The 16,348-nt window shown below is 39.1% G+C and overlaps 1 protein-coding gene across 4 annotated transcripts in view; it reads right to left on the bottom strand.

Moving 5' to 3' along the window:
• Nucleotides 1-739: 739 nt before the first annotated feature.
• Nucleotides 740-16,348, bottom strand: part of EYA1 (EYA transcriptional coactivator and phosphatase 1) — a 333,490-nt gene continuing 317,881 nt past the window's right edge. For 3 of the 4 annotated variants that reach the window (XM_008054057.2, XM_008054059.2, XM_008054063.2), the window contains exons 17-18: nt 15,388-15,488; nt 740-2,766 (exon numbers count right to left, since the gene is read on the bottom strand). In XM_008054057.2, the coding sequence (XP_008052248.1) occupies nt 2,686-2,766; nt 15,388-15,488 (182 nt within the window). In that variant the 3' untranslated portion in view covers nt 740-2,685. The remainder of the gene's footprint in view (nt 2,767-15,387; nt 15,489-16,348) is intronic. The other variant, XM_021710442.1, reaches the window with a different exon arrangement.

Here is a 16,348-nt window from a genome sequence, read left to right as displayed (position 1 = left end):
GGGTCATGTTAGAAGTGGTACTTCAGAAAATTCATCTTCTGCAGGTATACCCTCCATTTTGCCTATTTCTCATACTTTCTTCACCCATGTCCTACAAATCCCTTCACTCTTTTTCAAGATTTTTCCCCCCATCTCTTTTCATTCTCAAGGTATCTGAGTTATTAATCAAGCCACTTGGCTGGTGTGTGCATGTAAAAATTTCACATCAGGGGTCTGACAAATGGGCTAGACAACTGCATGTTTGATTTTTTTCATATGTTTTCATGTATGAATGTTATGTTTCTAAGATAAACTCCTCAGGAGGAAGCAGGTTGTACTATTTTATAGCTTTCTGTCAGTGATTAATCTGGCCAAATCATAGAGGTATATATTGTGGGCGTTCTTTATCGACAAAACTGTTTCATATTGCTGTCCCTTGGGTATGTAAGTGGCTAAATCTATGCTCTGCAATCCAAGATACTTTATGCTGAATTCTGCTCTATAGAAGATAAATCTGAGTAAGGGCTCAGTTTATATGGTTTTGGGGAAGTGAAGAGCTTTTCCATTCATCAATTCTTACAGTGATCAAAGAAACAGCTGTTACCCTTCACGTATAGTCCCCTGAAGGACTGATAAAGCCATCACAGCAATTGCTTCATACAACTTCCTTTTGTTGGACTTCCAGTGTTCTAATGCAACCAAGATCCTGTCATTTCATAGAGCCAAGAGAAAAAGAAAATGAAACTGACATTCAAGGAGCTTACAGTACTTCACAAATCAATTTTATTAACTTAAACACAAAATTAATGAAGAAAAATTCTGTACACAATTGTGGACACAACACACCTTTATACAGTAAGGCCAAGATAAACTTTGTCTTTTCAGTCTGCAGAATACAAAAACATAAAATGAAAAGGTTAAACAAAATTGTCAACTTCGGTTTGCTTCAAGCAAAAAAGGAAATACTAATTCAATTGTTAATTTAAACAATTTGGAGAATTCACAAATGACTAATTCTAGCAGCAAAACATGAAACTTCAGAAAAGGATGGAGTAGCTCTTCAGCTACTTTGGGTCAAAGCTGGTGATTTTTTCCCCCAATATTAAAGAAAATTCATCCTAAGAGTCATTTCATGACAATGGAAAGCTTTAGATGAGAAAAAGTAGTGCCCAGTGAAATTAATCGCTTTTGGAGAAACTTGCTTGTGGTATGACAAAGGTGATCATTTTAACTCCCCAGATTAATGCTTGCCATGTAGTATGTAATGCAAGTGGAGGTAACATTGTTTCCACAGTGATGATGACCAGGTCATGTTCACTGCTGGCAATGAACTTTCCTCGGGGGTGGGGGGAGAACGGACAGAATGTGAATGTCGGGAGTAATACCAAGTTTTGCTGATTTCCTGATACATGGTAATGTTTTCCTTTATCTAAACAAGAAAATGCAGACACGATAATAATTCTGAGCACATAAAAGCTTTGCTAGCCTCCAACTCATGAACCATGTTATTAATAAAATATATCTATTATCATCTATAATATTTCTGTGGGAAGAAGCATTTGAATAATCATTTTTTTCCAAGTAGTTACATATAATACATTAGAGTGGAAATGAAAAAGTGAGGTGGTAAGAGGACTTCTTCGTTTTTTCAAATTATTTAAGAAATTGCTGTGTTATTTTATCAAGGCCCTCCTAACAGCATTTAAAAATTATAGATGACTTGATGGGAAAGAAAATGTCTTGGAAAACAAAATCTGTATTGACACTTGACATCCATGCTTTTGGTCTTGACAACATTATCTAAAAAAACTCCATTATCTACATATTTATACCCAATACTTAGATAAGGCACTGCACATGAGTTTGTGCACACATTGCCTCATACCTCACTATCAAGGCATTGCTACCTTTCAATATCATTTTCCTACACAACATGTAAAAGAATCATCCATTATTACAAATTTACACCAAAAATTATTTCTGTACATGATTGTCTCAGTGATGTACATATTACATGTTTAAATTAGACATACTTTAAACTACTCCGCAATGTGCTAAAATTCAAAGTACCGTACTTGCCATGTGGGGAGGCAAAGGCCTTTCATCACTTATTTCTAATGCTATTGTCTCTTCAATTATTTGATGTCAACAAAGTCTGTTTGGGTGACGTGTAGGGTATGTGAGTTATACCTCAATAAAGCTGTTTAAAAAAAAAAGTCTGTTCATAAATAAGTAGAGATGTACAGATTACCCTGGGTATGAGACACCAAAAAGTAAACCTTCTTTACAAGAAAATTCCTCTACTGGTATTCAGGAAACACATTTCAGTCTGTTGTGCAATCAAGTTTGTTGTATTGGAGACGCTGTTGATGTCACATTGAAAATGCTAAAAACTGAAGCGTTTGCAGGTCCTTTCTTCACAGGTTTGAACCGTGTAGTTAATGTGGCAAAGACACATTATGCTGTGCTAGAACATTCTCATGGCTTATTCGCATTGGATTCACAGTACTAGAGTCACCAGCGGTTCTGAAGAAACAGATGTGGTCCTCCACTGACCACTAGAGCAGAGGTCAAGACCGACAGCTGCTGTGCATCATCATGTTGAAATAATTAAGTTCTGGAGTCTGGTGCTGATATGAGACTCAGGCCTGTTGAATCTGTCCCTGGTCCCGGAGCAGCTGTGTGGTGTCAAAGTGCCATGCGTGGTTACAGGTACTCCAGTTCCAGGGCATGATGCAGAGCCATGAGGTCCGAGTGGCTGGAGATCCTCCAGAAGGGCATCGCGTGCTGTGGAGGGGCACACACATGGTGAGGACAGGGCACAGGGCACACACATGGTGGGGACAGGGCACACCTCAGTGAGGACAGGGAACACGCATGGTGAGGACAGGGCAAGAGACACATGCACAGTGGGGATGGGGCACACACATGGAGAGGACAGGGCATGGGGCATACATGGTGGGTACAGGACATACACACGAGACAGGGCACGGGTTACACACATAGTGAGAACAGGGCACGGGGATCATGCACAGTGGGGACGGGGAACATACACAGTGGGACCAGGACATACACAGTGAGGAAGAAACATGGGGCACACACATGGTGGGGACAGGGCACATACATGGTGAGGACAGGGCAGGGGATAATGCACAGTGGGGCTGGGGACACACACGGTGGGGACAGGGCACACGTGGTGAGGACAGGGCATGGAGCACACACACAGTGAGGACAGGGCACAACTCAGTGAGGACAGGGAACACGCACAGTGAGTACAGAGCATGGGCCACATGCAGAGTGAGGATGGGGCATGCACACAGTGGGGACAGGGCATGGGATTCACACACGGGGACAGGGTATACACTTGGTGAGGACAGGGCATGGGGCACACACACACGGGATGGGCACACACATGGTGAGGACAGGATATGCTTCAATGAGGACAGGGAACATGCACGATGAGGACAGGGCAAGGGACATGTGTATGGTGAGGACAGAGCCAGGGGCACATGCACAGTGGGGATGGGACACACACATTGTGAAGACAGGGCATAGGGCATACACGGTGGGGACAGGACACATACATGAGGACAGGGCATGGAGTACACACACAGTGAGAACAGGGCACACACATGGTGAGTTCAGGGCATGGGGAACATGCACAGTGGTGACAGAGCATACACACGATGGGGCCAGGATACATATGGTGAGGACGAAACATGGGGCACACACATGGCAGGGACAGGGCACATATGTGGTGAGGAGAGGGGAGGGGATGCATGCACAGTGGGGCTGGGGACACACACGGTGGGGACAGGGCACACCTCAACAAGGACAGGGTACACACATGGTGAGGACAGGGCATGGGGCACACGCATGGTGGGGACAGGGCATGGGGTGCACACACAGGGACAGGGTACACACTTGGTGAGGACAGGGCACGGGGCACACACACACTGGGGATGGGGCACACACATGGTGAGGACAGGGCACACCTCAGTGAGGACAGGGAACATGCACGGTGAGGACAGGGCAAGGGGCACATGCACAGTGGGACTGGGATACACACATGGTAAAGACAGGGCACGGGGTACACACATGGTGGGAACAGCGTACACACATGGCGAGGATAGGGCAAAGGGCACACACACAGTGAGGTCAGGGCACACCTCAGTGAGGACAGGGAACATATACGGTGAGGACAGGGCAAGGGACACATGCATGGTGAGGACAGAGCAAGGGGCACATGAACAGTGGGGATGAGACACACATGGTGAAGAATGGGCATGGGGCACACACATGGTGGGAACAGGGTACCCACAGTGTAAGAACAGGGCACAGGGTACACGCAGGGTGAGGATGGGGCACACGCAAACTCGGGATGGGCACACGCATGGTGAGGACAAGGCAAGGGACACACAAATGATGAGGACAGGGCATGTGCCCAAACCCTGCCAGCTCCTTCTGAAATCCACCACCAAGCTCACTCCCTTTTTTCAGTATTGCAAAAACTTCCAGCTAGCATCTTAACATCACATCTGTTTAAAACAAAAATTCAAACTTAATCCTCTCCTAAGAATACTGGACTGAGTTTTAAAATATAATCTAGAGTCTGTTTCTTTGAAGGGTTTAGATATTTCCTAACTAGATCTACACTGTGACTTGGATGCCAATTCCAAGCTTTAAATAAAAGCATGTTACTGAGCACAGCTGTCTTTCAAAATACGTGGGTTTTTCATGCTGAAAGTTTTAAAAGCCTGTACTTTATGAGTTTACACAGTTTTATTTAGTTGGTGGTATTTTACATTTTTTCTAACTTGATCTTGCTCATACAGGAAGCAACTTTTTTCATTTACTTCCATCAGTTATTATTTATGTTGACCTTAAAATGACTTTATCATATGGAAAAATTTTTAATGTATTTTTTGTTTGTTTTGGGTTTTTTTTGTAGTTGTTGTTTGAACCATCAATCTAAAAATCTAGTTTAAATAATAGAAATATTTGTGAAACACCCGAATAAGCCAAAGATGAGAATAACAAAAAATAAGCAGAGCCATGAAAAATGAAAATGTGATGATAAACCTGTACTGCTCAAAAGAACTATAGTAAGTACTCAGACATTAACAAAATCTGTTTCTTAAATATGAGACAGAAATAATCACCTTTAATTGAAAAAAATTTAGTTTAGCCCATAAATAATAGGATTTTTTTAACATACAAAAAATAATGTGGATTCCAGAGTATATTTTGCAATTATAGTTCTGAGAAAATAAAGAAAATTTTAGACTAATAGGAGAATTTGCCATAGAAGCAAACAGAAGTGGTTTTTAATTTTTTTTTTAAAATCTGTAGGTAATAGTAACTAGATGTAGATCACACAGCTGTTATATACCGGGATACAAACTATTCAGTTATTTTTTAACAGTGTCTTTGCCTCAAATTATCTGTTAAAAACATACACCACATTTCAGTATTAAATGTAGGCCTTTCTGGACTCAAGACTATTTTGACATAATCCTCCAAAAATGAGTACTAAAAATCTCTTTGCAGATTTTTTTTTTTTTGAGTTGGAGTCTCACTCTATCGCCCAGACTGGAGTGCAGTGGCCACTCCCGGTCACCGCAGCCTCAACCTGCTGGGCTCCAGCGATCCTTCCGCCTCAGCCTTCCAAGTAGCCGGAATTACAGGCATGTGCTACCATGCCCGGCTGATTTTTTGATTTATTGTAGAGATGAGGTCTCGCTGCTCAGGCGGGTCTCGAAACCACGGGCTCAGGCAATCCACTCACCTCAGCCTCCCAAAGGTGCGGGATTACAGGCTGAGCCACCGAGCCCGGCTTCTTTGTAGATTTTTAAAAGGGCGATTCACTTAGCGATTTTTATATTGTAAGATGTACCTAGCATTCACACACTGTGCTAGGTGTAGAAGATTCAGAGATGCATATTGCCCAGGTCCACCCTCTCACAGTCTGGGTGAGTAGCAGAAATGTACAACAATCATGAGTGTTCAGTTACATGTTTTTGAGCAGGGCTCTCTAACCCTTGGGCTATGGACCAGTACCAGTCTACAGCCTGTTAGGAACTGGACCACATAGCAGGAGTTGGGTGGTAGGTGAGGTCCATATCCTGTCAGGTGGCATTAGATTCTCATAGGAGTGTGAACTTTATTGTGAACTGTGTGTGAGGGGTATAGGTTGTATACTCCTTATGAGAATCTAATGCTTCTGATGATCTGCATAATAAATGTAATACATTTGAATCATCCTGAAATCATCCCTCCCTCTGGTTCACGGAAAAATTATCTTCCACGAAACTGGTCCCTGATGCCAAAGTGGTTGGGGACCACTGTTTTAGAGGAGTGGAACGGAGGTGGGTAATTATCTTTGATTACAGAACTGGGGAAATGCCTTAAAAGAGATGATAGTTGAGTCAGGTATGAAAAAAATGAGCATTCAGAAAAGCACTCTGATGGCTGTATGGTTTGGAGGACAGAAGATCGTGGAGAAATTGTTAGCATACTGGCTGAGAGAAAGACATAACTGATGACATGAGTGACTGCAGGAGCCAGCTAGTGCAGGGCCTGGTGAGCCCGATTAAGGAGTTTATCAATAATAATGATAGTTCTGAATTATTGGGTATTATGTTAGGCACTGTGCTGAGTACCTCAGAGACAGATAGGTTCTACTATCACTATTTTACTGATAAAAACTGAGGCTTAGAGATGGAATAGAGAGGTTTAAATAATAGCTAGTAAGGAGTGAAGCCAAGATTCATACTAGGTCTGAATCTGAAGCCCATAAGCTGTAATGCCTCCTAACTGTTCCCTGTGGCATTGTTATTCAGAGGTGTAAATTATCAGCACTATATAGGTTAAAACACATTTTCTCTCTTTCTTTCCCTCCTTCCCTCCTTCCATCCCTCCCTTCCTCCTTCCCTTCCCCAGCTCTGTTCTGTCATAGTCCCTAATAAAGAATAACTAGGATTCATATTTCTGGGTTACAAAAAATGTTTGATTATAATAGAGAAAGCGTTCTTTCTTTTTTCTTACTGAAACAGAAATTTATGCACATTGTAAAACATTTGTAAATATAGAACCATATAAAAAGATACAAATCATTTCTTATCTTCCTACACAAAGATAACCACTATTGACATTTCTCTATATTTTCATAAATGTATACAGAGGCATATTTGAAATTATGTGTATATCCAGTGTGTGCCATTCAGCATCCTGATCACTTTACTACAGAATCTCAAAACCATTTAAGACATAATTTGTTAAGAAAACCATTATTTCAAAGTTTTCAAGTATTCAACTGTATAGTTTTTTAAAAAATATCTAGCCATCTACTCAGTATCCATTTTTATATCTGTTTATTTCTATTTAACTTGTGCTTTTCTTATTTTCTTTATTAGATTTTTCAGTGATTCACTGCCCTTCCCAAAGCTTCTTATCAACGACTGAATGAAGGGGGCTATAAGGTATGTCTATTGACCTTAAGTACCACTATTTCAGGATGTAATGAGGGATGCTGCAGATTTTTCAGATAGTCATCCAGAAAACTTTAGGACGACTATCTTCATTAAAATATATAAAAATACTTGTGAGAGGTAGGATGCCTTTTTTTTTTCAGAGCAGGTTGTGTCAAATTCTTTTGCATGCCAGTTATCTGAAGTTAGGTAAGTTCTCTTCATATACAATCATGAACAACTCAAATCTGAAAGTGAACGGTATTCTCAGAAACAGGCATTGAAGAATGCTATGACTGACAGAGAAATTGAAAAAGGAACTGAAAAAAATTCAGCTTATTCTTTGGTACATGGTTAAAATGTAAATTGGGCATTGAATTCCATAGTCAACAAAGGATGGCTCCAATGGCCATGTGTCTCATCTGTACAGGTGTGGGGGTTGATGCCAGCCCAGAGCACATTTAGCTTAAACTCTTACATTTAAACTATACTCAATGCCATAGGGAAAGGTTAGATGATCCACAAAGAGCCCCAAATTAGCTTGTTTAATGGCATTGAAATACTAATGGCTTTTTTAGTCTTCCTGTATAGAGTATTAATAAGAACCACCTGGTCAAGCAGTACCCTGAAGTGAGGTCAAATGATTACATATGCCTGTGGTATACTACAGACAAGTCATCACAGTGCAGTGGCGATGGGGCCATTCATTTCATGTGAATGAAAGTGCCAAAGGTTCTACAATGAGAACTGGCAAACCTCAGGTGTATGTGAAAGAGAACTAGCAGACTCTGGGGACACGCTCACCTGAGGACAGTAACTCCATCCTCAGCAGTCTCTCAGAACATGAAGGAAAGTGATGCCTGAAATAGTCAGCAGTTTCATTCACACAAGAAATAGTGGGCTTTCAAAGAAATGTACATTTAGAATTAAGTGAATGATTATAGGAAGACTGAGTCTAGGGGAGAGGATAGGTGACAAACTCCTATTAAGAAATAGTTAGAACTAATATTGCACAATAGTAATGTTTTCCCTAACTAAGCACATACAGATACAAAGATTTTACACATGTGCAAGAACTTCCCAGGACAAGTGGGTAAAAGGTAAACAATTTTTTGCTTGCCTCAGTGTTTAGCCACTGGAGTATTCCTTATATGATATCAGAGAGAAATGCTGGGAAGAGAGGAAGAGAAAAACACATGCTAGAATGAGAAGACCTTGGTTATACTCTCAACTCTGACATTAGCTCTGTGACCTTCAATTATGGCACTGTTTCCCTGGAGCCCTGCTTGTTTTTTATTTATTTTTTTAATCTATAAAGTGAAAGTCTAGTGGGAAATGATTTAGGGTTGCTTCCAGGTTGCTTCCAGATTAAAGTCTATGACTTTATTATCAAATTAAGCCTATAACCTGTGTAGCATTGTAGCTACAGTAGATATGTAATATGCAATATACATAAGACATATGTACCCAATGCCAAGAACTGCTTGGAAGGCAAAACATATCTGATGAAACAATTTCATTACAATGTATGGCAGTGAAGGATTAAGAATTAAGATGACAAATCCAGAGAGAAAAGAGCTCAGTTGTAAGCTGGAGGGTAAGTTGGGCTTGTGTTTGAAGAATGGACAATGTTGGAGAGGTGGATAGGAAGCAGGGATGGGACACCTGTTAGAAGGAATAATTAGTCTGGAGGTGATGAGGTTGGAATGGTATGTTCATTAAAGAGATGTTAAGGAAGGAGGTTTTTCAAGGTAGAAGCACTTGGAATATCCAACTAAGGAGTTTAGATTTTTACCTTACAGGATAGAGGCTAACACTTCCTTGGTGCCAGGAGATACCATGGAAGAGGTTTTTAAAGCAATTTAGAGCAGCAACCAATGAGGATGATTGGAGGTGTTCCTGACTGGTGGCAGAGAAACTAGGCAGAATGACAGTGGAAATGGAGTGGGTGCAACAGAAGGAAGCTATATTGTGAAGAGGGAATTCAGGTGACTTGGTGATGCTTTAGAATTAAAGAACACCAAGTATGAGTGGGCAAACTGGTTTGGCACTGCTGAATTCATTTGCTTGTATTCAGATATTCTGATAGGTATAACATGGGATACCTAAATGGAGATATTCTTTCAGTTTACTGGAGCCCTGGGACTACAAACAGAGCTACCCACAAATTATAATAGAAATGATAGCTGTAACTGTGAAATGCACATATTAGCTTATCAAGATTAGGCATGTGTTGAGAGAGGTGAGTAGCAAGATCTAAAGTGGCACATATTGTTGGATCTCTAGAACCAAAATATTGCCAACTGGGAAAATAATGACACATCCTTCCTGCTCCTCTTGCCAATAGGAGCACCTTACCAAAATCCCTTACCCCCCCTTTCTCATCTGATATTTTGCATTTACCCCTTCTAGTTATATATAACATTAGTCCTATAAAAAGCCAGGAACAGGGATACTCACAAGTAAATTGAATTTTGTTGATTTATTAAAATATATTAATAAAATGTTTCAAAAATTTAAAAGCATCTGACCCAATATTGCACTTTTAGGAATTTAACCCACAGACGCACTTGCACGTGCATGGACCACATTAAGACTGTTCACTGGAGAAATGTTTGTAATAGTAAGTTCTGGAAACCACCTAAATGGTCAGCCCCAGGGGGCTAGTTAAATAGCACACCACATAATGGAATACTGATGCAGTCACTTAAAAGGATTAGACATGCAAAGTTCTATGTACTGATATGGAATAACTGCCAGGATAGATGATTGAGTGAAAAAAAGAGGTACAGAAAAAAGTGTATAGTTACCACTTGTGTTAAAAAACAGCAGCAACATATCTGTGTTTTCATATACATACATTCTATCTAGAAAGTTTACACATGGAGGTACCAATATTTTGGGATATAGATTATTCTAAGAACTTATTATGAAACGTACTGCATAGCATCTCTCTGTTATTATTTGTATCTCTGCTTCCTTCTAGACATAAGTGAGCTCTTTAAGGATGAAGATGAACTCCAGTAAAAAACCTAGCATATAGTAACTATTAAATATTAATGAATGACTGACTTTACAATAATAAGATGCATTGTATTCGGTGTTTGTAACCTCTATGTCCCAATTAAATAAACTTAAAAACAAAACATTTGCATTACCAACTGTTTTTTTTTTTAATTTTGTGAAAGTGGTTTGTATTTTTCTCCAGGATAAGCTTAGAATCAAGTATTATTAATCAGGTTCTCAACTTTACCTTAGACTTAAGCAAGTTTTGGAGGGCACGTTTAAAATGAACATTTTTTTAATGAAGCCTTTCTCATAATGCAGAATAATGCATGGTTGCAATTTTCCCCTTCGTTATTCACAACAAATTTATTTAAAATAATTCTCTGAAAAGCAAATTAGTTTAGCAAGGCCATTTTTTACTCTAAAAATGAAAACTAGATGTTAGCATACAGGAGACTATTACTTACATTATGATTTTAAAAATAAATCATACCTATGTCTATTTTCACTCAAGTCATGTTGTATTAGGAAAATAAAGAATTTTGTAGTGACAAAGAAAGCTTGGTCAATTTTGACAACAAAAGACGTATGTCAAAGGAAGATTTCCATAAGTAGATGGCTTCCCACAGCCTGTCTGGGAACAAAGAAGCACTGACAGAAACTCTTCCAAGAGATCCTTTTAGAATCAGGTTGTTCTTTTACAAAACAGAGGTATTTCTAACTTCTTCTCTTTGAAGGAGGTATTTTTAATGATACACATTATAGAGTGAGATTAAATTACTGGTGAAAGCCCCCAGACTACATTGGCAAAGAGAGTAAGGATGACAGAATGGATTTCAATTGACTATTAACGAAATAGGCAACAGGCAGATTTACTTACTGGTTTTTGTTTCTGGGCTTAAAAATCGTAACAATCTCTAGCAAAAGAACATTATTTAGGGAGATGAATGACATCTCTATAGGGAAAAGAGGAGAGTGTTGTAGTAGGTTTTTAGAGGATATAAGAAACTAAGAGAGGCAAGCTCAGTGGTTAAAATCAATTTTGAAGACATGCAAAATGTTTTGATTTGGCAAAACACTTTAGTGCTCAAGTGTGAAATACTTCACTAGTTCACTACTAATTTTATTTAATAATCTAAATTGTTCAGGAACTAAAGCAAATATCAGAATTAGTTATGTGTTCTCAAAATTTTATTCATGAGTAAAATTAGGGGAATGAAGACACACAGTTATATCTACTTCCCAAAAGAAATAAAACTTGTATTTTATTCTAATTATTTTTAAAAATAAGCACGTAAATTCTTTTTTGTAAATCACATCACATTTAAAACATATAAATGTAGTATATAGTTCACATAAACTTTTTACTAAATCTTACAGCCAGAGGAAGTAACTGAGTTAAAATTCTAAGCTGGCCACTTTCTGTGTAATTTTGGCTAAATTATCCATCCTTCCTGTGCCTCAGTTTTCTCAGCTGTAAAAGGGTCTAGGGATTCCTTCCTTTATAAAATTGTTGGGGGGATTTACTGAGATAATAGGAATATCTAAAAGAGGAAACATAATAAGGATTTATAATTAGTAGCAAATCTTGTTACTTATTATGATTATTAACCCTTCTACAAAAAACATACTCTGAATTTCTAAACTATGAATGGATTCTCCTAGCTTTCAACTTTGATTTTGTGGATGGCTGTATGTGACAAAAGTCCAACAATATCTGTTGCAAACCAACTTTTTGCACCTTGAGACCTGCCTTTTGTCTAGATAGCCATCCCTTAATTTGTGTCTTTAGTTTGAGTTTTTACATCATTTTAAATGAGATATTGTTAACCTGTAGAGTCCTTTTCCCTGTTATTTTATTTCCCCTAGGTTAAAGATTAAATATTCTCTACTTATGTATTTTTGCTCCACTTTAAAGCTACCCATTATCTATTGTGAATTATTAGATATTTGTCTCTTAACTCATATACAAGGACTAATATTTGACTAGACAAAAATTCTTTCAATAAAGTTAGAAAACAAGAAAGGAATGTTTTAACCCATCATTCTGAGTGGTAGATTGATGACATCTGAATCATTTGCAAAATTATTAAGAATCTGAACCTTCTGCAAAATTTGTACATTTTACACATACACATGGACAGGTATCAGTGTGCAAAGAGTTGGCTTGCAACAGATGTTTCTGGGTTCTTATCACATACAGTCATTCACAAAATCAAAGTTGAAACTTAGGAGGATGCATTTGTAGTTTAAAAAATTCAGAGTACGTTTTATGCAGGTGGCTGCCTAATTTCTTTTTTGTTTGTGCCATGTATAAATAAAATGACATGTCCAAAGATGAACAATAGAAACCATTTTAACTGCTCTTCAAAGATAGCAAATAATCTAGTTCTACTAATACTTTCAACTCTAACATTAAACCAAGAATTTATTTATTTCTTCCATGTTGTGCTCATGCAAATCAAACTTCTAAGAAACTGTACTAATCAGAGAGATTTAGGAAGGGACCCATCCCTGGAAACCTTCATAGGGTTCAAAGAATTTCATTTGTGCTCCTTGCATTTCAAGTGATCACTTTTATATGTATCCCTCTGTCTACCACAAGCTGGGAAGCCACATTTTGGCAACTTTCTCCTGAAATTCAACTTTCTGGTGAATACCAGAGGGAGAAGGAAAAGCCTGGAGGCAGATTCACACCTTGGCCCAGGGCCACATTGGCATGAAAGCTGCTCTTTGATTTCCACATTGTTCAGAGGTGCAAATCTGTTCCATGCGCCCCTGGCCGCTAGCAGGTCCTGAATAGGAATGACTTGAGAATTCCAGAGGCTTTCCCAGGAAGAAGACTTGAGTCTGGATTCTCACCAAACATTCTCTTCAATGCTCTAGGATTGAGTTTTAGGGATTCTAATTTAGTCTGGGGAAGATTTTATTTTCTAAAGACAGCTCAAACAGGTGTACCCAGTGGCAATAGTGGTTGGCCACCAAGGAAGCGAGAAGGTCAAAACTCGTGCTTAAATGGTCAATGCTGCTTTGCATTGAGTACTAGTAGACCTGACATATGTGTAGGTTTCCACTAGCACCAACCACTCTCAAGCGTATCTCGGGCACATTTTGTATCTGTGGATATCGGTGAAATCTTCTATTTATAGAAGTAGGGTCAGTGTCTGTGTTATTAGTGGGATTCAGAGGCACTGAAGGTGAATTAAGCCACCTTTAGAGCCTATAAGAAGGCTGGCCACATATCATGCATAAGCTCAATGCTGCACCTATGATCTGGTGACTTTGTGTGCCATTTCTGGTATATGCTGGAATATTCCAGAAAAGCTGAATTGTTTTATCCTTTATGGAAATATACATGGATTTCTATGAGTGAGTGTGTGGGAAAGAGAGAGGAAAATTATGCCATCAGTTATTCTCATAAAATATTTTTTTCTTTGAGAAAATTATTTATTTATTTTAAAGATGTGGGGTACAATTCAGGGTTAGGTACATCATGCAGATAAAGCTTGGGTTCCCTTATTAATGTTCTGTGCCCTCCGTCATAAAATATTTAATGCCCTTCAATTCAAGAAAGACTTATAGGGTGCAATTGTGCCAAGATTTAGGAAGCTTTAAAAAATTTTGAGGTCTCAAAGAACAAACTAAGCAACATAAGATCCCTACCTCTCTGAAGATCAAATTTTATTGCTGACACAGGCATATACACAAATAATTAACAATAGCTAGCATTTGCTGTATACTTTATACACATCAGGCTGTTTTATGGGAGTTACCTATCTTAATGAAATCTAAATCTCAAAATAGCCCAATGAACTAAATGCTGTTACTGTTCCCATTTACAGACAAGAAGAGAGAAATAGAAGGAACCTATTCAAAGTCAAAGAAAGGGTAAGCTACAGAACCACAATTCAAACCCAGGCTGTCTGGCTCAAGAATTCAAGCTATTTAGCCACTACATCTTCTCAGTTAAAGTATAAGTCAGAGTGCTATAGCTGAGCTCTTAAAAACAGGGATGATACAAGAGGTGGTATATGAACTGAATTTTACAGATGAATTAGACAATGACGGAAGGCACTGGGAAAAAGATGATTTCAAGGAGAGGCAACAGCTATGAAAAGGAGCCAGGCATGGTCAAAGGAAGGTGAGCAGACAAATATGACTGTGCTGTAAGGTACAGAGAGAGAAAGACCGGAAAGGTAGGTTGTAACCAGACTCTGAAGATCCTGAGTGCCAGGCTAAGGAAAATGGTCCTTCCCTTTTAAAAATGCAGTAAGAGGCATAATGAAAAAGCTTTCGCTAAGATAAATGAGTATTACATTTGTGGGGATTCCGAAGAATATGATAGAGTGCAGTGGGCAAAATGGGAACCAAGAGACTTGTACTTGGGTCTGCTCCCTTCCTTCTCTCCCAGTGTGTTAGGGAAGCAGGAGCTGACCTCATGATAAAAAGAAGGTATCAAGTCCTCTAGGGCAGCAGGTGGCTTTCATCTTACAAGCCACCTCTGACCAACTGGTAGAGGAGTTTTGAAAGATGTTTGAAAGGTTCTTAGGCTGCATCCGGGCTCAGGTAACAAGGTCTGAATAACCTGGTGATGTCTGTCATGGGTGCAGAGAGGGGCCCACTGGCACAAGTGTGGTATGTGTGATCTCTCTGTTCTGGATGGTGGTTACACTGTGAAGCCTTCCTTTCTGCTCCCAAAGTCTACATTCTATGAAGACCAGCCACCCATGGCCCTCGAGCTTGCGCACACCACTCTTCAAATGGATCACATCATACTTACTGAATTTGACTCTGCCCTTTTTCCGTGCCTATAGTTTTGCACACAGTCATGGCCTTTCAGAAAAATGGAACTTGTTTAAATAATCCAGTTATGAGAAGTTTGAAGACTAAGAAAAAGTAAATCAACTAAGATGCTCCATCTAGAAATACTCACCTTTTTTGCTCCTTGTTCTTCTTCTACCCCATCTCCTATGACAACATACACCACTTTTCTTCCAAACCTTTGAATTATCCTCTCAAAACAGCTTTCCTTTCCTAATGAACAAAAACAAATTACAGAAAATGTAAAGTCTGGGTAACCCAGTGTGACAGCGCTTCTACTTTTTATCTAAGACACTTTCTTCATGCTCTGATTCAACCCTATCTCATTGGTGCATCTAAGAGTGCTTTTATGTCACTTGGGTAGTGTGTGCAACAGCACAGTAATTTACAAATTAAGAATTATAAATTAATTAGCAGTGTGGTGTCCTGTCCCTTGAAAATTGTTAGTCTAAATACTCTCTTCCCAAGGACTTATTTATTAAAAAGTAGGATCTAGTCAATCACGGCATAAGAATTGGGAGAAAAAGTGTTGCTTTTGCAGTAAGTGCTTTTTCTTTTTCCTGAACAACATGAGGCTAAACAATGGCACGCAATTCTGGCAACATATTTTTCCTTGATTTTAAAAAAGTTTCATTATATATCAAATTCTGTTAATAGAATCTAATCCGAAGGCTATTGAGAATGATAAAAAAATTTCCTGGACTTGGTTTTGTTTTAGTAAAAAAAAATAAACACTCAAATTAGTTTATCCCTTCATTCTCAGGTTGAATTAAAGACGTCTAACCTAAAGCCTAATGTTTACCTGAAATGGTCTCATAAAACTCCTTCTGAAATAAATGTCAGGTAATTTGGGGTACTGTGGAAAGACCATGCCCGCCTTACCCAGGCATCTAATGTTCAATGAAGCACTTTCCTGGAGGAAAGTGGGATAAAGGTAATAGAATAGCTTTATCTGTCTATTATCTTTCCCATGTCATGACTTAGTTTGGGCTCCCGTGGCGGCTGCGCTGTCAGCACATCCCTGCTGTTAATACAGGCATTGTTTCTTCTTAGAGAAGAAACTGGTGTTCCAA

The sequence above is a fragment of the Carlito syrichta genome, unplaced genomic scaffold (genome assembly GCF_000164805.1).
Source record: "Carlito syrichta isolate Samal-C Ts95f unplaced genomic scaffold, Tarsius_syrichta-2.0.1 Scaffold288986, whole genome shotgun sequence".
Classification (NCBI taxonomy): Eukaryota; Metazoa; Chordata; class Mammalia; order Primates; family Tarsiidae; genus Carlito; species Carlito syrichta.
The sequence above is the reverse complement of the archived record's forward strand: the minus strand, read 5'-3'. Positions and strand labels throughout refer to the sequence as shown.